Source organism: Pongo pygmaeus, chromosome 16 (assembly GCF_028885625.2).
Source record: "Pongo pygmaeus isolate AG05252 chromosome 16, NHGRI_mPonPyg2-v2.0_pri, whole genome shotgun sequence".
NCBI lineage: Eukaryota > Metazoa > Chordata > Mammalia > Primates > Hominidae > Pongo > Pongo pygmaeus.
This window is the reverse complement of record NC_072389.2, coordinates 45,791,230-45,818,720: the sequence shown is the minus strand read 5'-3', so window position 1 is coordinate 45,818,720 and position 27,491 is coordinate 45,791,230. Positions and strand designations below refer to the sequence as shown.

The 27,491-nt window shown below is 40.3% G+C and overlaps 1 protein-coding gene and 1 non-coding gene across 3 annotated transcripts in view; one reads left to right on the top strand and one right to left on the bottom strand.

Annotated features, from left to right (window-relative positions):
- The window catches only part of KNL1 (kinetochore scaffold 1), a 70,551-nt gene that overhangs the window by 38,107 nt on the left and 4,953 nt on the right, over positions 1–27,491 (bottom strand). Inside the window, exons 2-10 of one of the 2 annotated variants that reach the window (XM_054450271.2) lie at positions 23,460–23,511; positions 21,315–21,354; positions 20,004–20,063; positions 17,552–17,613; positions 16,168–16,220; positions 14,955–14,988; positions 11,120–11,157; positions 7,475–7,527; positions 839–5,839 (exon numbers count right to left, since the gene is read on the bottom strand). In XM_054450271.2, coding sequence (XP_054306246.1) covers positions 839–5,839; positions 7,475–7,527; positions 11,120–11,157; positions 14,955–14,988; positions 16,168–16,220; positions 17,552–17,613; positions 20,004–20,063; positions 21,315–21,354; positions 23,460–23,494 — 5,376 coding nt within the window. In that variant the 5' untranslated portion in view covers positions 23,495–23,511. Of the gene's footprint in view, positions 1–838; positions 5,840–7,474; positions 7,528–11,119; positions 11,158–14,954; positions 14,989–16,167; positions 16,221–17,551; positions 17,614–20,003; positions 20,064–21,314; positions 21,355–21,779; positions 21,882–23,459; positions 23,512–27,491 lie in introns of those variants that run through there. The other variant, XM_063652132.1, reaches the window with a different exon arrangement.
- Positions 19,143–19,243, top strand: LOC129014932 (small nucleolar RNA U13). Its single transcript, XR_008494450.1, has one exon. It is a non-coding gene; the product is annotated as a small nucleolar RNA U13 (small nucleolar RNA).

The window sequence follows — 27,491 nt, the reverse complement described above, 5'->3', positions numbered from 1 at the left end:
AATGCAGGCTCGACGTGGTGGTTCACTCCTGTAATATCAGGACTTTCGCAGGCCAAGGTGGGTGGATCACCTGAGATCAGGAGTTCGAGACCAGCCTGGCCAACATGGGGAAACCCCATCTCTACTAAAAATACAAAAAAAAAAAAAAAAAAAAAAAGAAATTAGCCAGGTGTGATGCCAGGCACCTGCAATCCCAGCTACTCGGAAGGCTGAGGCAGGAGAATCACTTGAACCCAGAAGGCAGAGGTTGCAGTGAGCTGAGATCACACCACTGCACTCCAGCCTGGGCAACAGAGCAAGACTCTGTCTCAAAAATAAAATAAAATAAAAATAAAATTAAATAATAAAGAAAATGGACTCTCAACTTCTACATATCCTTGTCAGCCAAGGAAATTCAGTCAAGCTTCACTTCATGCAGTTGGCAAAATAAAAAGCTTTTTACTCCCCAAATATAACAACACTGAAGATGACTTTTCAAGCTATATATAACCTCCCTAGAGATTCTTATATAAAGCCAAATTGACAAATCACTAGAGGTGACAGTATATACCTTTTGAAATTTTTGAAATTATACAATTTTAACTTTGGCTACTTTTTGTACAATTTTCCATTTAATTTTTTTGTGACTATTTGTCACTTTAAATTGCTTTGAAGTCTAGCTGTTAGTCAATTAATTCCTGAAGGTTCTACATAAGAATATTTCTCCAGCCCTATAAGTGGAAATAATTATTTTCTGCCTACCTGAGACTAAGATTAAAATTTGAGAATGCCCACAATTTAAAAAAACAAAACAAAACCCAAAATTCAAGAACATTCTTTGGTTCAAGACAGAGCTCACCTCCCCATCTTGTGTCGTATCACCAAACTTAATCTCATTTTTTCTGATTTTTTTCTCCTTATGAATATCTTCTTCTTCTTGTACCCACGTTCTTTTTTGGCTATTCCAAGTTTTTTCCATTTTATTTTCATATGGTGAAATCTCTTTTTGGTATGTCTCAATCAAAGCCTTTTCCTCATTTTCTATGTTAATAGAGTCTGAAGAATTGATCTCATCAGGATATACAGGAAGATTTTCCTCATTTATATATTGAGAAGGACTTAGGTTCAGTTTAGCTGCAACAGATCCAATGCCTGAATCTTTGCTAGAGACTGGCTGAGTTTCTAAGTGATTTGTATCAGTTGTGTCTGCTGGAATCTGTTCCAGGTCATCAACACCAGTGACACTACAATTTCTCTTGTTGGGCAATCTAGGCAAAAAGACTCCCAAAGAACATCTCCTTACTTTATCTTTAAAAACTGCCTTTGGTGGTAGAGAGGTGGTTTCAGCTCCATTATGAGACTCTTTATTTTCTTCATCTCTACTATTTTTAGCATTGCTGGAGATTATGTTAATATTATGTATTTCTGTAGCTTGCACTATACTCATATCATTGTGTGCCTTATTTCCTAATTCAAGTAATTGCTCTGGAAGGGGTGGTATATGAACAGTTTGAAAAGCTAAGAACTCTTCAGTTTTTCCATTCAAAATATTCAGATTTGGTTTGATACTATGAAAACATGGAACATTAGATGTAATTACAGGATCTGGTGCTTCTCCAGCATTGATATGAGTTTGAATGACTTGCTTAGTTAAGTCTGAGTTACTGCGGAAATCTGGAGCTGTATTATAGTTAGTTGTTTGAATATTTTCCTTCAGTTCTTTTTTACAGGCTGCAGCAAACCACTCCTCATTATTGAGTATTTTGGGCTTGTTTTCACATATGGGTGCAGAGGAATTTTCTATAATATTTAAACTCTTATTTCCAGCTTTAGACAGTATTACTTCATCTTTATTGATACTACTCTGTCCTTTTTTAGGTAATGGAGGTTGGTCGGTTGAGAAATGAGGCTGAGGAATGACACAAATGTCATCAACATAGACTTTCATTTGATCCTTTGGAAGCTTAAAAGATACTCGCTTTGAATTAAGTTTAGTCATCTCCCCCAGATCTTGACTACATACTAAAGTTTGATTAACCAATAGATTTCGTGGATCCTTAATCAGATCTTGATCTTTGTGCAGTGTTATGACACAGTCTAACTGTCCTTTGGTACTAGTTTGAACAACTTCTTCCTTCTCTAACAAAGGACAAGGAGCACAGAGAGGCTGTCCCTCAGATTCCAAGTAATATTCACTGGCAAAATCATTTGCATAAGCAAGATCATTTTGCACTGGGCAATAGTTGGCTTTTTCCTCATCTTTATCACATAAGGGCATGGCACTACCCTCCAAATTATCAGTAAAGGAAATAACATTTGGTAAACAGGAATAATTATCACTGGATCCACAAACAGCAGTTGCATGACTGCTTGTAAAGTCCACATTTCTTCTATCTCTATTATTTAACTGACAGCTTTCAACTTGGGCTTTTTCCAATGTACAGGCCTGGTCTACAACTTTCCCTATGACCTTTTCATCCATAGCAGCACTATGAAATTTGATGATTTCATTAGTAGTTCTATTAGTAGAAGCAAAGAGTTGTTGCTTTTGCTCAGTGTGAAGAACAATTTTGTTTCCTACAGCCAGTGCTTGTTTTTCAGCGATTTCTTGAACACAGCTATTATCCTTAGGAAAGGAAACACCCAAGTTTTTTCCTTTTCCTATTCCAAATTTAGGGTTCTCTTCAAGTATTTTCTCTGTGGCTTGACAGTCAATGAAAACAGTATGGGAATTGGTGACTTCCAGATCACTGTAATTATCTGTGAACAATACGGTTTTGTCCATGGGCCTAATAGCTATTTCATTTGGCAGGAGAGTTTTACATTCTAAGGCAGTTGTGTGACTCCTAGTGATCTCCATGTCATCCTGCCCACATGAATACAAAATAGTTTTAGAAGCCCCTGCCAAATGGAAGTCCTCTTTATCCTCCAGGGCACTTTCGTTATCTATTTCCACCATACAACTCTGGGTAATATCCATATCGTTTTTATCATTCTCTGAAAATACAATGGTCTTGTCATTTTTTAGCTTAAGGCTTTTTCTTCTCTGACTTTTGCCTGATAGAGGTTCATTCAGAAATCCAGGATTTTGTACATCTTTGATGTTTTTGCAAGTGGCTGATTTAGACAATTCCATGTTATCAGCTACCTCTACAGGGCCCCTATTATTAGACCATTCCTCCAGAGGGGTTAGCTGGCTGTCATTTGCTACTAGACGGTCACTTTCACCATTTTCTGGAAAGAAAACACTCTCCTCAGTAGGAGTACATATCACTGTTGGTGTTCCTAGGCTTTTCCTTTGGGATAGTTCAAAGTTAGGTTTGCCTCTTCTTTCCTTTTCTTGGTAGTCAATGAAAACAGTATGGGACTTTGTCATTTCTAGTTCAACATGATTATCTACAAACACTATAGTTTTGTCCATAGGCCTAGTAGTTATTTCATCTGGTGAGACAGTTTTACATTCTAAGGCAGCTGTGTGACTTCTAGTGATCTCCATGTCGTCCTGCCCACATGTACATAAAATAGTTTCAGAAGTTCCTGCCAATGGCACCAAATGACAATCATGTTTCTCTAATAAAGGTCTATGGTTTATTTCTATTGTATAACTCTTAGTGATATCCATATCATTCTTATCATCTTCTGAAAATACAATAGTCTTTTCGATTTTTGGTCCACCAACACTTTTCCTTCCCCAAATTTTGACATTTTGCTTTTCCTTTGGAAATTTAGGTTTCTGTATACTTTCGTCCTCTAACACATCCATAATAGAGTTAGATTTAAGTACTCCACTTTTTTCTATGGGACTTCTTCCACATTTTTCAACTTTTACAGCTATCTGTCTGTTCATTGTTGTTAGCTGGCCAGTAGTGTGTTCTAAATTCGTTTTACCAAGTTCTTGTAGTTCAGAAGGACCAAATCCAATGACAACAGTGTGGCTCTTTGTTAGATCCATATTTTGCTCTTCCTCTGAACATATAATCATCTTGTCATGGCAATAGTCAGGTGTGGGATTGCTTAAACTTTTCCTCAGTGGCTCAGCCAGTTTAGAATTCTGGCCTAGTACAGATTTCACTGTATGACTACTTATAGCAGTATCATGATTTTTCATAGAGAACTGTCCTGATGAAAATAATGGCTTTGTGGTAGAAAACAAAGATTGTTCCCATGAAACTGTATTTCTACTAGCTATTTGTTTATCAAGAACTCCACCACAGTAGACTATATTATGGCTTGTTGCTATCTCCTGATTACAATCAGCTGACTGAGGAGAATCTTTATCAGGGTAGGGCAAAATCTTCAAAGCCCCATCTTTGTCTTTGTTCCAGGTGTCGGTTAAGCTGTTTTTGGCTATTATGTCTGATCGTTGAAATGGTTCATTACGACTTTTGGTAATTTCTTCACATTCATCTGAAGAGCTTTTGCTCTGAGAGTGAGATTCATTGGTATTCTCCGGTGCTAGATTATAAGTTGCAAGAGGAACTTGACTTCCTAAGTTACTTGTGTGACTTTCAGTCAAATCCGTATTTTCACCTGATAAGAGTTCAGTCTTTCTATCAGTCAATGCAATAGACAAAGGATCTGACAGGCTCTGCTGTATTCTTTCCTTAGATACATGAGGAACTGAGTTACAATTTACATTCATTTTCCCATCTTCTGATGTGGTCATACGATTTTGAAGCATCATTTCCTTTTCAGGTGTTGGTGCAGCTGCTATTTGCACATCTGATTGATCTTGTTTAAAAATTTGATTATCTATTGCAACTGTATGACTCTTGGTAATGTCCATGTTCTCCTCTCCAGAATAAATAGTTTCCTCTGTGAGACAAGACATAGCATCTGTATTGCAATACATTTTAGAATAATTACTGTCATGCTTTAGCAAATTTTTCTCCTCTCTCATATTTGAGAGACATTTGGTCATTTCCATGGCATCATTACAACTAGAATAGAAAACAGTCTTACAACCTTGAATAGCTGGATTAGAACATATAGATTCTGGGGTCATTGCTAATATTCTGGCATCCTGATTACAAGTCTGTGAGACTATGTGAGTTTCTGCCCCCATAATATGACTTCTGGTAATATGTATTTTGTCTGCAGAGTTTATGGAAAGGTCTTGAAAAGCAGTATTTTGTTTACTCTTAAAAATTGTTTTATTTCCTGAAGCTTTAGTTCCATAACCTGTTGTTACATCCATGGCACTCTGAGTTTGATTTTCTATTTCAGAAAAATTACCTGTTGCAGGTAAAATCTGCAAAGTGTGGTTAAATGTCAAATCCATAAAGTCATTGCCATAAACTGTAATATCATTACCTTTAGATTCCTGTGAGTTGGTCTCACTGGATGTGGGAATCAATGTCTGAATATTGGCTGTATGACACTGGGTGAAATTCATCCCATCATCTTTTTCTCTAAAGATCCTAGTAATATTACTGTTATTCTCATCTTCATTAAGAGATATATGCATTTGATGTGTAGAAGAGGCACTATTTGGTTCCTTGGAATAAACAGGTATCTCAAAATTTTCTTTATCAGGCACATCAGGAAAAGCATTACATTTTCCTGTTTTCAATCTTTTTATGAAGTCATTGAAATCTATTTTATTTTCTGAAGAAGTGTTTTGATCCATGGAAAAATTTACTTCTTTTTTCATTCTTGAGTCCTCAGTGTGAAGCTTTAAATTAGCTAGAAATGATGTGGTATCTATCTTGGTGGACTTTTCACTTTTGGGATTATCTAAAATGCCTTTGGTAATCATTACAGTGTGACTTGATGTCAGGTCCATCTGGTTTTCATCTGAAAAAATGACTGTTTGGTCATTTGCATGTTTCCTTTCATGGTTATGTTCTATAATTGAAAACTATAATGAAAGCAAAATATAAGAGATCAGAACAAAAGCAAACTTTTAAAAAGGCATTTTACAACATGTACTATATAAAAAATCCTCAGTGATGGTTTCATAACACGTTGGTTTGCTTGAATCAATGGTGTAGCATGTTGCATATAATTTGTCATTAAAAATTATTCTTGGGAAGCCGAGGCGGGTGGATCACGAGGTCAGGAGATCAAGACCATCCTGGCTATAGCACGGTGAAACCCTGTCTCTACTAAAAAATACAAAAAACAAAATTAGCCAGGCATGGTGGCGGGCACCTGTAGTCCCAGCTACTCGGGAGGCTGAGGCAGGAGAATGGTATGAACTTGGGAGGCAGAGCTTGCAGTGAGCTGAGATCGCACCACTGCATTCCAGTCTGGGCGACAGAGCAAGACTCTGTCTCAAAAAAAAAAAAAAAATTACTCTAGGCTAGGCACAGCGGCTCACGCCTGTAATCCAAGCACTTTGGAAGGCTGAGGCAGAGGGACGGCCTGAAGCCAGGAGTAACAAAGTAAGATCCTGTCTCTACAAAAAATTATAAAAATTAGGCACAGTGGTGCATGCCTGTTGTCCTAGCTACTAGGAAGGCTGAGATGGGAGGACTGCTCGAGTCCAGGAGTTTGAGCTGTCATAGGCTAGGATCACACCATTGCACTCCAACTTCGGCAACAGAGTAAGACCCAGTCTATTAGGAAAAGAAAAAAAAATCTAAAGTCTGTGAGTAATTTACTTTTCAGTGTTTTGGGACAAATTAAAAATTCAAGGTTAATTATACACCCAGTAGAATGACTAAAAAATTAAAAACACTGACAGCACCAAATGTAAACATGACAAAAATTCTAATTACTATATTGAATAGAAGGTCATTCTTATCCTAAATTTTAAAAGTCTAGGAAAGACATAAGCCCATGATGGCTAATCTATATTACATTCTAGACTGGGCTTGGTGGCGCACACTTGTAATCCCAGCACTTTGGGAAGCCAAGGCAGAAGGATCCCTTGAGCCCAGGAGTTCAAGACCAGCCTGGGCAACAGAGACCTTGTCTCTACAAAAAAATGAACAAAATTAGCTAGGCATGGTGGCATGCACCTGTAGTCCCAGCCACTCAGGAGGCTGAGGTGGGAGGATCGCTTCAGCACAGAAGGTTGAGGCTGCAATGAGCCAAGATTGTGCCACTGCACTCCAGCCTGGGCAACAGTGTAAGACTGTGTCTAACAACAACAACAAAAATCCTTCTGTAGGAGATAGCTTAAAATATATATATATATATATATATTACACTCTGTGCTACAACAGTTTTTTCAGTGAGGACACAGATTAACTCTTTGCTACTGAAAGTATGGCCTATGGACTTGTGTACTAGTATCACTAAGGAAATAGTTAGAAATAAAGACTCATGTGCTCTTTAAACTTTGAAAGGTACTGGTATACTGTATTTCCCATTATTTAAACTGGCAGTGACTTAACTATCCTTAAGTTAATTGGAAAGGTAGGAAGCCTTTCCAGTTTATGCTGATTCATTTTGTTAAGTCATCCCTAAATTATGCCATTATCATTGAATTGTGTTTTCTAACAATCAAACAACATTAAAATATGAAGGTATTTGCATGAACTCATACCTCCTTCTGTTGCATCTGGGTATGAATGGGAGCAGAAAGCAAGGTGTTCATCCCTATTTAGAAAAAAGAAAAAACTGTAGTCAGAAAATATATCACTGAGCCTGATTTTCCTTTTCTTAGGTTCTTCATCAGTTACAAGTATTTACTAGAATTTACCAGTAATTAAGCCCTTAAGAACTTACGTATTAAATTTTTTTAATTTTTTAAAAATTGATACATAATAGTTGTACATATTTTTGTGTTACATGTGATATTTTGATACCTGCATACCTTGTGTAATGATCAAATCAGGGTAATTGGAATATCCACCACCTCAAACATTTATCTTTTGTGTTGGGAACATATAAAATTTCATAAGACTTTTAATTATCCTATGTTAGTGACAGAGAGACCAATAATTATTGTATCCTCTGTGTGGCTGAAATATTTTTATAATGTGGTGGTGATTTTAAAGATGGAAAGTTTGGACTACTACTTATTATTATTATTATTATTATTATTCACTTCTCTATTTTTATTTCCTGGATAGTAGAAGTCCCATGGAGAAGAGCATCAAATGATGAGACTGAAAGGTTAGGGTAGGATTCTGAAGGGTCTTTTATTCTATGTTAAGGAATCTAGATATTCCCATGATAAGACACATGTGCTTTATAAAAATAATCCCATTATAAAATATAATGCATTTTAGAAAAATAGTAAAAAGTAATAAGGAGAAGTAGATTCAAGAGAAGATAAACCAATAAGGAAGTTACTACAACAGTTCAGATTAACGCAAGAGGTCATGTTAGGGCAACAGAGCAATGAAAATGGAAATAAAGAATTAGACTCAAGACTTATTTTAGAACTACAAATCAGACTTTGTAAATAAGGAAGGGATTCAAAAGGCTACATTAAAACAGGAAATACATTTAAAAATACTTACATTTAAAGTGTAAAGGCAAATCTTTAGAACATATTAAAGAATTTATGACGAGCTTGAGTACATATAATGAAATAATTATAAGCTTTTTTTTTTTTTTTTTTTACTAAAAGCCTTATTTATATGTCAGGCTTCCATTCATTTTTTCAACAAATGTTGGTTCAGAACCTATTACATGAAAAAAACAAAACAAACAAACAAAAAACACACCTCAACTGTCTACTAAGGTATAAAGAAGAACAAGACAAAATTTCTGGATTTCTGGACTCCCAGAGATGGTAGTTCAGGCTATTCTGAGCACACTGCCTATGGGGTAGCCCTGCTCCACAAGGAGGAGTATCTCCCACCCCCTGCAAAAAAAGTTTTAGCCTCTTTAATAAGACAGCCAGAAATAAATACTTAAAGTATAATGTGATAAATTCTAAAATATACTGAGAAATAAAAGAGGTGCTATGGGAGCACAGAACATGTGACTAACTCCTTAGTTTTGCCAGAGAAGGTTCCATTTAAGCCAGTGCTACTTGAAGTATGGTGCCAGACTATGAACTGCTTGTTATCTATTCATAACGAGATAAGGAGCTGGTGGCAAACATAAATCATATAATAATAATTGCTAGGAAAAAAGTGTAAGCTGAACTAAACAGTGGCTTAATGCCACAGTTAATGCACATTATGGTGCAAATTCCTTTTCTGTCATGGACTGAGCAGTTACTTTGTGGACTGGACACTTTGGATAGCACTGAAGTTAAACTAAGTGAAGTGAAAAATGAGAAGCCTGACAGGCAAACTGGAGTAGAAAGATCACTTTAGATAGAGAAAATAGCATTTATAAATGCATATAGGGGCTGAGTGCGGAGGCTCACGCCTGTAATCCAAGCACTCTGGAGGCCAAGGCAGGTGGATCATATGAGGTCAGGAGTTTGAGACCAGCCTGGCCAACATGGTGAAACCCCATCTCTACTAAAAATACAAAAATTAGCTGGGCCTGGTGGCACGCCCCCTGTAATCCCAGCTACTTGGGAGGCTGAGGCAGGAGAATCGCTTGAACCTGGGAGGCGGAGGTTGCAGTGAGCCAAGATCGCACCACCTCACTCCAGCCTGGGTGACAGAGTGAGACTCCGTCTCAAAAAAATAAAATGAAATAAAATGAAAAATAAATGCATATAGGCAGAAAAAGAGTTTATATAGTGAACTGCAAATAATTCATCATGGGCTAGAGCATGGGATACCTATATAACGGGTAGGAGATAAGTTTGGAGAAGAAGACAGGCCAAGTGATAAAGGACATTCTAACTCACTGCTAAGGAGTATGGGCTTTATTCTGTAAGCAAAACAGTGTCATTGAACCATTTTAAGCTGGGAGGTAACATAATCAAATTTAGAAATATGGAGAATGGATTGGAAGGATAAGAAATGAAATACAGTAGCCCAAGAAAAAATAATAACGACTTGAATTAAAGCAGTGACAGAAGGAATACAGAATAGGTAACAGATTTTCAAGACATTTAGGAGACAAAACAGAAAGTAGGCCAAATGGACATTAGACATAAAGGAAGATTTGAAAATGACTTCTTGATTCCTGATTTCAGTGAATAACTGAACGAGCAGGAGTCCAAGACAGAGAAAACAGGAGAAACAGCAGGTTTGAAAGAAGTAATAGTGAGTTGGCTGGGTGCAGTGGCTCACACCTATAATCACAGCACTTTGGGAGGCCGAGGCAGGTGGATCACCTGAGGTCAGGAGTTTGAGAGCAGCCTGGCCAACATGGAGAAACCCTGTCTTTACTAAAAATACAAAAAAAATTAGCTGGGTGTAGTGGTGGGCACCCGTAATCCCAGCTACTCAGGAGGCTGAGGCAAGAGAATTGCTTGAACCCGGGAGGTAGAGGCTGCAGTGAGCTCAGATTGCACCACTGCACCCCAGCCTGGACAACAAGAATGAAACTTCATCTCCAGAAAAAAAAAAAAAAAAAAAAAAGAAGTAATAGTGAGTCTCTGAAATTTTAAATTGAAGACACTGTGTAAAGAACAAAGCCCTGGGCCAGGCGCGGTGGCTCACATCTGTAATCCCAGCACTTTGGGAGGCCAAGACGGGTAGATCACGAGGGTCAGCAGTTTGAGACCAGCCTGACCAACATGGTGAAACCCTGTCTCTACTAAAAATACAAAAAAAATAGCTGGGCGTGGTGGCGGGCACCTGTAATCCCAGCAACTTGGGAGGCTGAGGCAGGAGAATTGCTTGAAACCAGAAGGCAGAGGTTGCAGTGAGCTGAGATTGTGCCACTGCACTAGCCTGGGCAATAAGAGCAAAACTCCATCTCAAAAAGAAAAAAAAAAAAAAGAACAAAGCTCTGTTTGGAGCCACTGCTGGAGTGCAGTGGCACGATCTCAGCTCACTGCAATCTCCGCCTCCTGGGTTCAAGCAATTCCCCTGCCTCAGCCCCGAGTAGCTGGGACTATAGGAGCGCACCACCACGCCCAGCTACTTTTTTGTATTTTAGTAGAGACTGAGTTTCACCATGTTGGCCAGGATGGTCTCGATCTCCTGACCTCGTGATCCGCCTGCCTCAGCCTGCCAAAATGCTGGGATTACAGGCGTGAGCCACCGTGCCTGGCCTCTGTTTGCTTTTTCTTTCATGGTTCATGGTTTCTTGTACATATTAGTGATCAAGGAACCTAGATGAATAGACTATCTTACTATAAGAAAAGTATTCTAGTCATACTCACCAGTAATTTCACAGTAATTATCTTCTAATTTCTTATTCCTAAAAATTAAAGAGTATTTTTATAATCTATACCCCAAACAATTACCAAGAATCTTTCAATAACAGCTGAAAGAGTACAGAAGGTGAAAGACTTTCATAGAATGACTAGCAGAAAATTATAAAGACATCTTTTTAAAAAAGACTCATCTAATGCAGAAAATTATAAAGACATCTTTTTAAAAAAAGACTCATCTAATACTGGCTGAAGGAATTACAAGGCAACTAAAGGATACTTTCCAGATTGGTCTTAATGGTTTGCTAATTTCAAGAAATTATCAGCCAGCCGTGGTGGCTCACATCTGTAATCCCAACACGTTGGGAGCGTGAAGTGGGAGGATCACTCGAGACCTGAAGTCCAGGGCTGCAATGAACTATAATCATGCCACTGCACTCCAGCTGGGTGACAGAGTGAGACCCCCATCTCAAAAAAATAAACTAGAAAAATATGCTTAATATATACTGCTTATTTTTTCAAAAAATTACCTATAAAGCAATTCCTTTTCTAAAACTTGAGCCTTAAAAAGTACATAAAAGAAACCACTCAAGTGTCCATCAATAGGGAGTTCACTAAATGTTGGTGCAGCCATACAAGAGATTGTAACAGACTGAGGTAAATCTTTATGTAATAACATAGTGCTACAAGACGTATTACTAGGCAATCCCATTTTTGTCTTGTTTAAAAAAATAAAAGCTAAACATGCACTTGGACATACAAAAAAAATTTCTGCAAGTACACCAAAAATTGTCAACAGTGGTTATCTGTAAGGAGTGAGTCACCTGAAGAAGAGGGAATAGGCTGGGTGTGGTGGCTCACGTTTGTAATCCCATCACTTTGGGAGGCCAAGGCAGGCAGATCACCCGAAGTTAGGAGTTTGAGACTAGCCTGGCCGACATGGTGAAACACCGCTTCTACTAAAAATACAAAATTAGGACGGGTGCAGTAGCTCATGCCTAAAATCCCAGCACTTTGGGAAGCCAAGGCGGGCAGATGAACTGAGATCAGGAGTTCGAGACCAGCCTGGCCAACATGGTGAAACCCCATCTCTACTAAAAATACAAAAATTGGCTGGACGTGGTGGTGTGCGCCTGTAGTCCCAGGTACTCGGGAGGCTGAGGCAGGAGAATCGCTTGAACCCATGAGGCAGAGGTTGCAGTGAGCCGAGATTAGGCCACTGCACTCCAGCCTGCACAACAGAGCAAGAATCAATCTCTCAAAAAAAACAAAAGGGGGGCCAGGCGTGGTGGCTCACACCTGTAATCCCAGCACTTTGGGAGGCCGAGGCGGGCGGATCACAAGGTCAGGAGATCGAGACCATCCTGGCTAACACGGTGAAACCCCGTCTCTACTAAAAATACAAAAAAATGAGCTAGGCGTGGTGGCAGGCGCCTGTAGTCCCAGCTACTAGGGAGGCTGAGGCAGGAGAATGGCGTGAAACCGGGAGGCGGAGCTTGTAGTGGGCGGAGATGGCGCCACTGCACTCCACCCTGGGGGACAGAGCGAGACTCTATCTCAAAATAAAATAAAATAAAATAATAAAAATAAAATAAATTAGCCAGGTGTAGTGGTGCACACCTATAGTCCTAGCTACTCAGGAGGCTGAGGCAGGAGAATTGCTTGAACCCAGGAGGCTGAGGTTGCAGTGAGCCAAGATCATGCCATTGTACTCCAGTCTGGCCAACAAGAGCAAAACCCCGTCTCACAAAAAAGAAAGAAGAGGGAAAGAGGGAATAATTTTTACTTCTCAATGTATATACTTCTGTACCTTTTTATTTAAAAAATTCTTTTTCCTTTAAGCTCTGTTGGAGTTGATTCTGTACCTTTTCTAAACCATGACTACTATTACTTCCATTTCTTCGTTTCAACAATTTTAAGAATGTAATAGGTAATATTTTCATATGGTTTTCAATTAATAAACCACAAAACCAACATGTAACCTATAGCAAGGTTCTTTTCTCTGTAGGCAATCTTACTAGTTTCTTCCAGAGATATTATGCATATATATGCATAAGTCACTACATATACATACATTATACATGTACACACACGAGAAGATACACACACACACACACACGCTTTTCTTCTTCCCTGTTTTACACAAGTGGTAATACATGATGTACTTTGTTTTGCGCCTTGCTTTTTATCTCAAGTAATATAGCTTAGAGATTTCTCTATTCAGCATAAAATTTTTTTTCCGGCTGCATAGTCAATTATATGGAAAATGTACAATTTATTTAACCAGTCCCTTATTGATGAACCTTCAGGACCTTTCACAATGTTTACTATTATAATAAACGCTGCAGTGAATAACCTTATCTATTCATCATTTCAAACATTTACACGTATATTGGTGAGACAATTTCCAGACATAAAACTGAAGTCAAAGGGCATGTGCATTTAAAATTCTGAATGATATTACCAAGTTGCCTTCTACAAATTATACTCCCACTAGCACTGAGTGACTTTTTACCTATTTCCTTAACTGACTGGATAAAAATATCTCTTTTTTAGGCCAGGCACAGTGGCTCACGCCTGTAATCCCAGCACTTTGGGAGGCCAAAGTGGGCGGATCACGAGGTCAAGAGACCAAGACAATTCTGGTCAACATGGTGAAACTCCGTCTCTACTAAAAATACAACAGAATTAGCCAGGCGTGGTGGCAGGTGCCTGTAGTCCCAGCTAGTCGGGAGGCTGAAGCAGGAGAATCACTTGAACCCAGGAGGCGGAGGTTGCAGAGAGCCAAGATCGTACCACTGCACTCCAGCCTGGCGACAGAGCAAGATGCCATCTAAACAACAAACCAACAACAACAGCAAAAAAAACTCTTTTTTGGAGACAGAGTCTCGCTCTGCTGCCCAGGTTGGAGTGCAGGGGCATGATCTCAGCTCACTGCAACCTCCGCCTCCTGGGTTCAAGCGATTCTCGTGCCTCAGCCTCCTGAGTAGCTGGGATTACAGGCACAGTGCCACCATACCTGGCTAATTTTTTGTATTTTTTTTTGAGACGGAGTCTTGCTCTGTCGCCCAGGCTGGAGTGCAATGGCATGATCTCGGCTCACTGCAACCTCTACCTCCCAGATTCAAGTGATTCTCCTACCTCAACCTCCTGAGTAGCTGGGACTACAGGCGCCCGCCACAACACCCGGCTAATTTTTGTATTCTTAGTAGAGACGGGGTTTCACCACGTTGGCCAGGATGGTCTCGATCTCCTGACCTCGTGATCTACCCGCCTCAGCCTCCCAAAGTGCTTGGTTTACAGGCGTAAGCCACTGTGCGCGGCCAATTTTTTGTATTTTTTTAGTAGAGATGAGGTTTCATCATGTTGGCCAGGCTGGTCTCGAACTCCTGACCTCAGGTGATCCACCAGCCTCGGCCTCCCAAAGTGCTCGGATTACAGGCGTGAGCCACCACGCCCAGCCAAAAATATCTCAATATAATCAAACTTGTACTTCTCTTATGATGAATAAAGATAACCATCTTTTCATTTGTTGAAGAGCTACTGGTATTTGCCTTTCTATGTAATAATATTATAAGAAAGATTAATAAAAAAACTAAAGACTTGCTATCTATTGTTTTATATTAGTTAATAAATATAAAGGTTTATATATTGTATTGTTTCATCACTATTAAAACTATAAACTGTACAATGGCCATATTAATCAGAAATAGCAGTATACTAAATTCTGCAAAGAACTTATTTTCTGAATTAATCCTAAATATTCCACAAAAGGAACACAAAAATAAGAAACAAAAACAATATTAATTTATAACTTTTTAAATATAATTTGAACATTACTTACTGTATCAAAACAAGATTTTCTCCTGCTTCTGTTTCTAAAAATAAAAATGAAATTAAAATTAAATTTGTCCAAGGATACACTGATAAAGCATTAGAAAAATTACTTAAGGACAGCCGGGCCTGGTGGCTCATGCCTGTAACCCCAGAACTTTGGCAGGCTGAGATGGGTGGACCACGAGGTCAGGAGTTTGAGACCAACCTGACCAACACGGTGAAACCCTGTCTCTACTAAAAATACAAAAATTAGCCAGGTGTGGTGGCGTGCACATGTAATCCCAGCTACTTAGGAGGCTGAGGTAGGAGAATTGCTTGAACCTGGGAGGCAGAGGTTGCAGTGAGCCAAGATTGCACCACTGCACTCTAGCCTGGGCGACAGGGCAAGACTGTCTCAAAAAAACCAAATACAATAAAATTTTTAAAAACTTACTTAAGGACATTAACAACATTTTAAAAAATTATTAACTGCTGGACGTGGTGGCTCACGCCTGTAATCCTAGCACTTTGAGAGGCCAAGGCAGGCCGATCACTTGCGGCCAGGGGTTCGAGACCAGCCTGGCCAATATGATGAAACCCCGTCTCTACTAAAAATACAAAAATTAGCAGGGTGTGGTGGTGCATGCCTGTAATCCCAGCTACCTGGGAGGCTGAGGCAGGAGAATCGCTTAAACCCAGGAGGCAGAGGTTGCAGCTGAGATGGCACCATTGCACTGCAGCCTGGGGGACAAGAGTAAAAATCCATCTCAAAATAAATACATAAATAAATTTACTTACTATCCACTCTACTCTCTACCCGCAAGACTCAAGGTGTACTTTTTTTGTTTTTGAGACAGAGTCTTGCTCTGTTGCCCAGGTTGGAGTGCACTGGTGCAATCACTGCAGTCTCAGTCTCCTGGACTCAAGTGATCCTCTCACCTCAGCCTCCTGAGTAGCTGGGGCTACAGGAATGCACCCCCACACCTGGATAATTTTTATTTTTTGTAGAGACAGAATCTCACTATGCTGTCCAGGTTGGTCTTGAATTCCTGGGCTCAAGCGATCCTCCCACCTCAGACTGCCAAAGTGTCGGGATCACAGGTGTGAACCACTATGCATGGCCCATCATATATTTTTTAAGCAATAAGATAGACAATAAGTTATATTAGTTGTCTGGTTAGATAGCTACAGTAAATTTTTTAAAAAAGCAGATTTAGCAGGAATTATAGTAACATACTTACCTTCCATTTCTGACTTTCTCACTATTTTCATATGAGACTCCGTCTGGAATACCCTAGAAGAGAAAATAAAGATTATTGAAAACCTGCAATTTGTAATCATTATCTTTTGGTGCTGATTTATAGTCTGTGTTGAGATAGGTAAAGATAATACTTTGATTTTAGCTTCCTCTTTGCTGTGCCATATACTCCTAGTATTTCAAATGCCAAAAGTAGTTTACCACAATAAAATCTGCTATAGTTTTGTTTTTTTGTTTTTAAACAGGGTCTTGCTTTGTTGCCCAGTCTAGATTGCAGTGGTGCGATCACAGCTCACTGTTGCCTCAATCTCCCAGGTTAAAGTGATCATCCCACTTCAGCCTCCTGAGTAGCCTCACCAACAAGCCTGACTAATATTTTTTATTTCTAGTAGAGACAAGGCTGTTATAGTTTACTTATTTATTCATTTATTTATATTTAACTAAGATGCTGAGCCATTTGTTACTGCAGAGGTTATAGTTTTTAAATGAGCTCTGACTTAGTAATTATTATATCCCTCTCAATCACCTAAAATATTCATTTAATTCAACAAGTATTTATTAAACACTCACTATATACCTGGTATCATACTAGGGCCTGGGATACAAACACATGATCCTTGACTCAAGGAACTTCCACTATAAATAGAGCTAGAACAGTGATTATAAACATTATTTCACTGGCTTTTGTTATTAACAGTTCAGGTATGGTAGCATGGACTCCATAGGAAGGGATCCCTTTTCACTGGGCCGGTTAAGAATAAGCTTCAAGGAGCATTTGACATCTGCCTTGAATCTGACCAGTTGATTCTAATTCTGCTAATATTAGGTATCACTCACTATATAGAAGCTATTCTTTTTTCTTTTTTGAGACAGGGTCTTACTCTGTTGCCCAGGCTGGAGTGCAATGACACTATCATGGCTCACTGCAGCCTGGAACTCCTGAACTGAAGCAATCCTCCAGCCTCAGCCTCCTGAGTATCTGCGACTACAGGTGCATGGTATCATGCCTGGCTAATTTTTTTTTTTTTTTTTTTTGTAGAGATGGGATCTCGCTAAGTTGCTTGGGCTAGTCTCGAACTACTGGCCTCAAGCAATCTTCTGGCTTCAACCTCCCAAAGTGCTGGGATTACAGGCGTGAGCCATCACACCCGGCCCCTAGTACAATGTCAAATAACAGTTGGATATCATTGTTTTGTTCCTGACTTTAGAGGGAATGCTTTCTCTTTTAAACATAATACTGAATAACCCTTTAAATAATAACTAACGTTTAATCAAAACAGATTATTCAAGTCAGTACCAATACATTTGGTTTGATACACAAAATACTAGTACCTGTAATATTTTAGTTATTTCTGCTTTCAACTTACTTTATAGTATCTGCAAAGCTGACGCGACGAGAGTTTTTCTTATTTCTCAAAGCATTGGATTCCTAAGGGCAGAGAATATATGGTATAATTCTTAATAAAATCACTGTGAATTACATCTCCAGAGTACTATAGACAGAGATCAAGTCCTTTTTTTTTTTTTTTTTTTGAGATGGAGTTTCGCTCTTGTTGCCCAGACTGGAGTACAAAGGTGCAATCTTGGCTCACCACAGCCTCTGCCTTCCGGGTTCAAACGGTTCTCCTGCCTCAGCCTCCCGAGTAGCTGGGATTACAGGCATATGTCACCACGCCCGACTAATTCTGTATTTTTAGTAGGGACGAGGTTTCTCCATGTTGGTCAGGCTGGTCTCGAACTCCCGACCTCAGGTGATCCACCCACCTCGGCCTCCCAAAGTGCTGCTGGGATTATAGGCATGAGCCCCTGCACCCAGCCAAGTCTTTTTTTTTTTTTCAAGACAGTTTTGTTCTGTTGCCCAGGCTGGAATACAGTAACTCGACCTCAGCTCACTGCAACCTCTGCCTCTCAGGTTCAAGTGATTCTCATGTCTCAACCTCTAATTTTTTGTATTTTTAGTAGAGATGGGGTTTCACCATGTTGACTAGGCTGGTCTCAAACTCCTGACCTCAAGTGATCCTCCTGCCTCAGCTTCCCAAAGTGCTAGGATTACAGGCATGAGCCACTGCACCCGGCCAGATATCAAGTCTTATTCTGAATTACTTCTTCACATTTTGTAGTATGTGTCAGAATTCCCTTCTTTTTTTCAAGGCTGAATGATATTTCACTGCATGTATATATTACCACATTTTGTTTATCCATTCATCCATCAATGGACACTTGAGTTGCTTCCACCTTCTGGCTAGTGTGAATAATGCTGCTATGAACATGGGTGTACAAATATCTCTTTGAAACTCTCAATTCTTTTGGATATATATCCAGAAGTGGAATTGTTGGATCATATGGCAATTCTATTTTCAATTTTTTGAGGAATTGCCATACTGTTTTCCATAGCAGCTGTACCATTTTATATCCCCACCAAGAAAGCACAAGGGTTCCAATTTCTCTGCATCCTCATCAACACTTATTATTGTCTTTTATTTTAACCATCCTAATGGGTGTGAGGTGATATCTCATTTAGGTTTTGATTTACATTTCCCTAATGGTCAATGATGTTGAGCATTTCTTCATTAGAATACACTATTTTTACTTTCCTTCCCCACCTTCCTTAACAAGAGCAAACATTTCTACTCACATAAATACCACACACAAAAACTAAAAGACATTAAGGATGAGCTTGCTGTTAAGTAAAAACATAAAATAATAATAATAATCAAAAGACAGAAACAAAATCCACAGAGAGTTTTACTGGGTTAATTGTGAATACCTGATCATAAGTCTTATTATAATAAAGAATCAGAAATGGTAACCCCTCTGCATCAAAGCAGTGATGTGATTAAGGCCCTAGAAGATGCTACAGGTAGCCTTGAGCTTAATATGACAATTATAATACTGACATGGTAAACACTGGGACTAACAGAGACTAATACATTTCTTACTGAAAAAAAAAGAACACTGATCTTTTCGTAGTTCATAGGTGTGACTGGGTTTTCACATGCATGTGTGAGATGTGCTTTTTTCAAACTTTGTTACGATGTTGGCACATTATACATCTGACATGAAAAAAGAAAGGCCCAGCACGATGGCTCATGCCTATAATACCCACACTTTGGGAGGCCCAGGCAAGAGGATCACTTGAGCCCAGAAGTTCAAAACCAGCCCAGCCAACATAGCAAGACCCTGTCTATACTAAAAAAAAAAAAAAATTTTAAGGGCCAGGTACAGTGGCTCACGCCTGTAATGCCAGCACTTTGGAAGACCAAGGTGGGTGGATTACTTGAGCCCAAGAGTTCAAGACCAGCATGGGCAACATGGCGAAATCCTGTCTCTATAAAAAATAAAAAATTAGCCGGGCACGGTGGCATGTTCCTGTAGTCCTAGTTACTCAGAAGGTTAAGGTAGGAGGATCTCTTGAGCCCAGGAGGAGGAGGTTGCAGTGAGCCATGATCACACCATTATACTCCAGTCTGGGCAACAGTCAGACCCTGTTTCTAAATAAATAAATAAATAGCTAAGTATGATGGCATGTGCCGTAGTCCCAGCTACTCAGGAGGCTGAGGCGGGAAGATTGATTGAGCCCAGGAATGCAAGACTGCAGGGACTTATGATTGTGCCACTACACTCCAACCTGGGTAAGAGAGGGAGACGCCATTTCTAGAAAAAAGAAGAAAAATGAAAAATCAAGAATGCCAGTATATTCAAGTCTTTGGAAACTCATGGGATGCTTACACATTTCCTCTTCATAGAGCTAATAAAGTTCTTGACTTAAAAATATAACTGAAAATAGTCATCTATAAAGTATTTGCACAAGAGACTTACCTGAACTGTTTCATTCCCACCTCTGAGGTCCTGAAGAGGACTCCTTGGGGGTTTCAAAATCTAGGGTAACAATTAGAATTATTCAAAAAAAGTCTGGCATATCTATTAAGAATCAGTTTATTTTAAGTTATATCATAGGTAGAAAGCTAAAATTTTCATTAAAAACTCTGAAACTCCTCAAGTTCATTCTGCTCAATGCTATACCGTGTGGCAGATTTAAATATCTGACATCTATTCCCTTCTACCTGCCCATCCTCTCCAATTATTTTACCCACTCTCATCCCACATGGTCTGAGTGAATGCCACACCAACTCTAGGGTAAAACACATGGCTCTGTCTAGAACAATCTGATATTCTCTTGTCAATGATGATTTGTTCAGCTATGAGGACTTGACCCACATCAGGATAATCGAGCTAACATGATTCAATTCTGAGTCTTTTCTGTTTTCAGGAAAAAGACACTATTCTTCACGTAGGACTTGAGCCTGGAAGTAAAAGAGCTAGATGTACCACAGTAATTATAGGGAAAGAATCTATCCGCTGGAGATTACCCAGAGGAAGCACTAAGAGTAGAAAAAGCAAAAGGAAATCCTAGTACTGGTGTAATGCTTAGAATCTCTGGTCAGTAAGCTGTGCCTAAAGCCATCCCTTCTTTGGATTTTTTAGTATCATAACCCAATACATTTTGTGCTTAAAGCAGTTTGGGCTGGGCACGGCGGTGGCTCACGCCTGTAATCCCAGCACTTTGGGAGGCTGAGGCAGGAGGATCACTTGAGGCCAGGAGTTTGAGACCAGCCTGGGCAACACGGCAAAACCTCACCTCTTCTAAAAAATAAAAAAATTAGCCACACATGGTGGTACATGCTTGTAATTCCAGCTACTCAGGTGGCTGAAACACGAGAATCGCTTGAAGCCAGGAGGCGGAGGTTACAGTGAGCCGAGATCACACCACTGCACTCCAGCCTGGGCGACAGAGCGAGACTCTGTCTCAAAAAAACAAAAGCAGTTTGGGTAGGTCTTTTGTCTCTTGCAACAGCTTTGTATCACAGGTTAAACATATCTTTTAAACAGCTTTATTGAAGTATAACTTACATAGCATAAAATTCATAAAATTACTACCAAAATTCATAAAGTATGAATTTTGGTATATTTACAGAATTGTATAACCACGTTAAATATTTGAGTCTTTATCTAGAGAGCAATAGGAAGCTAGTAAGGGTAGGATGGTGAAGCCACAGTCAAAACTACTGTGATATATGGTTATCATTAAATAAAAGCTGACAATTATTAATTCAAGAAAGTCTTTCTTACTGAAGAATGCCGTCTTCTAACAGGTCTCTCTATATTGTCACTGAAAAAGGAAAACAAAATTATATACACAGTGATAAAAAATGAATTCACAAAAGACATCATCACAGCACCCCTTACATGCTTTCAAACTGGTCATCACTTTCACTTAGCACTCTGGCAAGCAAAATTGATATACAAGACTTTAAATTCAGTTAGGAATTCAGTGTTTTAAAATACATATTGTGTACTACGAGACTATCTCTTGAATAATAATCAGTACAACATAATTTACCATATTTACAGAGGTATAATAATAAGATAAATGGGCTATAAGTCAAGAGACGCTAGTTTTGGTTTTGCTACTATATGATTTTTAGACCAGGTTTTGAAAATTCAAATGCCTATGAGGCTAAACAGATAATTTTTTAGGAGCAAGAAAAATAGGTAGTGTTGAGATTATAATAACCTAGAGAACTCCTCTCTCACCTAAAGGTCAGTCATTCCTCTGTTGTGGTTAGCTGTTGCCAAACAAGAATAGGAGCCCAGTGTTGCCACGCTTGATTTTTCAAGAGAAGCTGAAAACCCAATTGTACAAAATTTTGAGATTTTGAAATTTTGGCAACTAATTCAAAAACTAAAAAACATGTGTAGGCCAAAGCCAGCCACAGTGGCCCATGTCTATAGTTCCAGCTATTCAGGAGGATGTGGCAGGAGAATCACTTGAGCCCAGGAGTCCAAATCTAGCCTGGGCAACGAAGCAAGACACAGTCTCTTAAAAAGAGACAATCAAAAAATACTATGTATAAGCCAAAAACTTGTGACTGCAGACTGCAAACAAGCCACCAGGTTGTGATGGCAATTTTAGACAAATCATTTTTCTTCCTGGTTCTCAATTTTCTCATCCTTAAATTGAAGAGAGAGGAGATAGTACCTAAAGTCCCTCTCAGATTTGACCCTAGATGATGATGATGATGATGATGATGATGATGATGATGATGATGATATGTGAGACAGGGTCTTGAGGTAGGAGGCAGAACTTGACTCCGCAGGTGGGGCTTGGACACAGGACCAAATTGAGGACTAGCTAAAACAGGTCTGGGGCAAAAGCACCTCCCCACAAGACACTCCCGCCAGGGTGCCTTGTCAGTTTAGCATTGCTATGGCAAAAACCCAGCAGTTACCTGCCCTTTCCATGGCAATGACCTGACAAGCTGGAAGTTACTACCCTCATTCTAAAAATGTCTGCAAAAAACACCTCTTAATTTGCATATAATTAAAAATAGGTATAAATATGAGTGCAGAACTGCCTCTGAGCTGCTACTCTGGGCATACTGCCTATAGGGTAGCCCTGCTCTGCAAGGATCTATACCAGTGCTGCTGCTTTACACTATGCCACTTCAATAAAAGTGCTGTTTAACACCGCTGGCTAGCCCATGAATTCTTTCCTGGGCAAAGCCAAGCATCCTCCCTGGCTGGTAAAGCCAAGAGCCCTCCCTTTAAAAAAATTTATTTTTTGTAGAGATGGGGGCGGGCGTGTCTTACTATGTTGCCCAGGCTGGTCTCAAGTTACTGGGCTTAAGATATCCTCCCGCCTAAGCCACTCAAAGTGCGGGGACTACAGGTGTGAGCCACCATGCCCAGAGTAGATGAGTTTACACAAAGTTATGGCAATGGCAAGGAAAGCTATGAGTCTGTAACATCTACTTCTTTTTGGATGAGTTCATGTACTTTGCAGGGACATGGATGAAGCTGGAAATCATCATTCTCAGCAAACTATCACAAGGACAGAAAACCAAACACCGCATGTTCTCACTCATAGGTGGAAACTGAACAATGAGATCACTTGGACACAGGGTGGGGAACATCATACACCCGGGCCTGCCGAGGGGTGGGGGACTAGGGGAGGGATAGCATTAGGAGAAATACCTAATGTAAATGAGTTGATGGGTGCAGCAAACCAATATGGCACATGTATACATACGTAATAAATCTGCACGTTGTGCACATGTACCCTAGAACTTAAAGTATAATTAAAAAAAAAATCTACTACTTTTTCTTGGAACACAATGGAAAAAGATCTCAGAAGTTATGGATAGGTCTTACTAATTAGAAAAATATCTTTCTCTGATAGAATATAATATTTTTAGCTGCATTAAATGAACTTACTTTTCTTCATTAGCCTCTGAAGACACCCCATCCATTTTTGAAGAAAACTTTTCTGTAACAAATATACAATATTAGAAAAGATGAGGAAAAAGGAAGAGCAACTACAGTCTAAGAAGAGATTAAGAGTACATACAGATGGTGACTTCAGGGTTACTTTCTGAGGGAAGACGAAAGATGGGAAGGAAAGGCCGGGCGCGGTGGCTCATGCCTGTAATCCCAGCACTTTGGGAGGCCGAAGCAGGCAGATCACCTGAGGTCAGGAGTTTCAGACCAGCCTGACCAACACGGAGAAACCCCATCTCTACTAAAATACAAAATTAGCTGGGCGTGGTGGCGCATGCCTGTAATCCCAGCTATTTGGGAGGCTGAGGTAGGAGAATCGCTTGAATCCAGGACGCGGAGGTTGCGGTGGGCCGAGATCACTCCATTGCACTCCAGCCTGGGCGACAAGAGCAAAACTCTGTCTCCAAAAAAAAAAAAAAGGGAAGGAAAAAACTACACTTATGAAGATACAAAACATGATGCATTTTGGCCGGGCGCGGTGGCTCATGCCTGTAATCCCAGCACTTTGGGAGGCCGAGGTGGGTGGATCACAAGGTCAGGAGATCGAAACCATCCTGGGTAACACGGTGAAGCCCCGTCTCTACTAAAAAAAAAAAAAAAAATACAGCACTTTGGGAGGCCGAGGCAGGCGGATCACGAGGTCAGGAGATCGAGACCATCTTGGCTAACACGGTGAAACCCCGTCTCTACTAAAAATACAAAAAAAAAAAAAAAAAAAAAAAAATTAGCTGGGCGCGGTGACGGGTGCCTGTAATCCCAGCTAATCAGGAGGCTGAGGCAGGAGAATGGCGTGAACCCGGGAGGCGGAGCTTGCAGTGAGCCAAGATTGCGCCACTGCAGTCCGGCCTGGGCAAAAGAGCGAGACTCCGTCTCAAAAACAAACAAACAAACAAACAAAAAACAAAACAAAAAATTAGCCAGGCGTGGCGGTGTGCACCTGTAGTCCCAGCTACTAGGGAGGCTGAGGCGGAGCTTGCAGTGAGCCGAAATCGCACCACTGCACTCCAGCCTGGGCAACAGAGCGAGAGTCCGTCTCAAAAAAAAAAAAAAAAAAAAAAAAAAAAAAAGATGCATTTTTAAGGATTTTTTTTTGAGACGGAGTCTGGCTCTGTCGCCCAGGCTGGAGTGCAGTGGCGCCATCTCGGCTCACTGCAAGCTCCGCTTCCCGGGTTCAAGCCATTCTCCATTCTCCTGCCTCAGCCTCCCGAGTAGCTGGGACTACAGGCGCCCACCACCTCTCCCGGCTAATTTTTTTTGTATTTTTAGTAGAGACGGGGTTTCACCGTGGTCTCGATCTCCTGACCTCGTGATCCGCCCGCCTCAGCCTCCCAAAGTGCTGGGATTACAGGCGTGAGCCACCACGCCTGGCTCATTTTAAGAAATTTAAACCACTATTATAATTAATATTCCCGGAAAATTATCACACTCAAGATAAAAATCAGTGACTAACTTTGATCAGGATGATAGGGACTTTACTGGTTCAAATAAAAATTTGGCCTAGCTTATAAGAGTTTGCAGATTATTTAATAATCCACTCCCAAAATGGACATCAATTAGATAAGTGGTCCCCAACCTTTTCCAAACCAGGGATCAGTTTTATGGAAGACTATTCTTCCACAGACCAGGAAGGTGTGATGGGGGATGGTTTCGGGATGAAACTGTTCCACCTCTGATCATCAGGCATTAGACTCTCATAAGGAGCCCGCAACCTAGATCCCTCGTGTGCGCAGTTCACAATAGGGTTTGTGCTCCCCTGAGAATCAAATGCCACTGCTGATCCGACAGAAGGCGGAGCTCAGGCGCTAATGCTCGCCTGCTACTGATCTCCCACTGTGCCACCCAGGCAGTGGACCTATACTGTTCCACGGCCCAGGGGGTTGGGGACACCTGAATTAGATATCTAAATATAGTGAATTTGCATCATATGTATATTTATCTGAGGGAAAGTCAACGGTAAGTACTCAGCAAAAAAATTTAACACATGAAAATAGCACCTTATTAGCATAGCTGATAATGCTTTAAATTTCACTCGGTGAGTTTTTGCCCTGGAAAGAATATGAACTAAGAGGCATAACGTGAAGTTTCCTGAACTGGTCTCAGTTCCTGCCTCCCTATATTTCATTTTCACTTTATGTATTAACTTTAGAATCTCATCCTTGGATAACAAAAACATGCTACTGCAGATTTCAAAAAAGAATAGCTAGAGATTTTGACTCAACCGTATGAGCATTTCCGCCACAACACTAAATTAATACAATACACATAAACAGGATCAATGTTCTTGCTTTTAGCAATAAGTAAACAGGTACCTGAAAGATATTTGATGTGCTTTGATCCACCTGCCTCTGCCTCCCAAAGTGCTGGGATTATAAGCATGAGCCACTGTGCCCAACTATTTTTCTAGTTTTAGCCATTAAACTGTCTGTCTTCCCACCATGGGAGATAAAAATTTAACTTCCTTTCCTGCAACCACCTCTGAGACACACATATACACACACCAAGGAAAGATTACATGCCATTCTCAAAAGTATAAAAATCCCAAATAGCCGGGCGTGGTGGCCCACGCCTGTAATCCCAACACTTTGGGAGGCCAAGGTGGATGGATCACCTCAGGTCAGGAGTTCGAGACCAGCCTGGCCAACATGGTGAAACCCCGTCTCTACTAAAAATATAAAAACTAGCCAGACAAGGTGGTGGGTGCCTGTAATCCCAGCTACTAAGGAGGCTGAGGCAGGAGAATTGCTTGAACCCAGGAGACAGAGGTTACAGTGAGCCAACACGGTGCCACTGCACTCCAACCTAGGCAACAAAGTGAGATTCCATCTCAAAAAAAATCCAAATAAATACCAGCAAGAAGAATCCAGCAATTTGTAAGAAGGATAATATATCACGGTCATGTTGGTTTTATTGCAGAAATGCAAAATTGGGTGGGCAGATATGGGGCAATGTCCCTGTAGTCCCAGCTACTTGGGAGGTTGAGGCAGGAGGATCTCTGGAGCCCTGGAGTTCCAGGCTGCAGTGTACTATGATTGTAACGGTGAATAGCTACGGTACTCCAGCCTGGGCAACATAGGGAGACTCTGTCTCTTTAAAAAAAAAAAAAAAAAGGAATACATAATCGGTTTAATATCAGAAAATCAACCTTGCAATTTACCTTACTAACAGATTAAAAGGTAAAAATGATATAATCATCTCAACAGATGAAGAAAAAAGTTAAGGGCTGGGCACAGTGGCTCACGTCTGTAATCCTAGCACTTTGGGCGGCTGAGGCAGGCTGATCACTTGAGCTCAGGAGTTCAAAAGGGGCCTGGACAACAGGGCAAAACCCCATCTCTACGAAAAATACAAAACTTAGCTGGGTATGGTGGCTTGCACATGTAGTCCCAGCTACTCTGGAGGCTGAGGTGGGAGGATCGCTTGAGCCTGGGAGGCAGAGGCTGCAGTGAGCAGAGATCAAACCACTGCACTCCAGCCTGGGCAACAGAGAAAGACCCTGTCTCGGGGGGTGGGGGAGGATGCTTAATGAATTTTAACATCCTTTAGTGTTTAAAAAAAAAAAAAAAAAAATTCTTTTTTTTTTTTTTTTTTTTTGAGGCAGAATCTTGCTCTGTGGCCCAGGCTGGAGTGCAGTTGCGCAATTTTGGCTCGCCGCAACCTCCACCTCCCGGGTTCATGCCTCCCAAGTAGCCTCTCTAGTAGCTGGGACTATAAGTACCCACCATCATGCCCAGCTAATTTTTTGAAAAATACTCTTTTTTTAAAGCTATAGTTGTTTAAAAAAAATTTTTTTTTTTCAAATGGGCCAGGCATGGTGGCTCATGCCTGTAACCCCAGCACTTTGGGAAGTCAAGGTGGGAGGACTGCTTGACTCCAGGAGTTTGAGAGCAGCCTGGGCAACATAGTGAGACCTTGTCTCTACTAAAAATAAAAATAATTAACGAGGTATGGTAGCACACGCCTGTAGTCCCA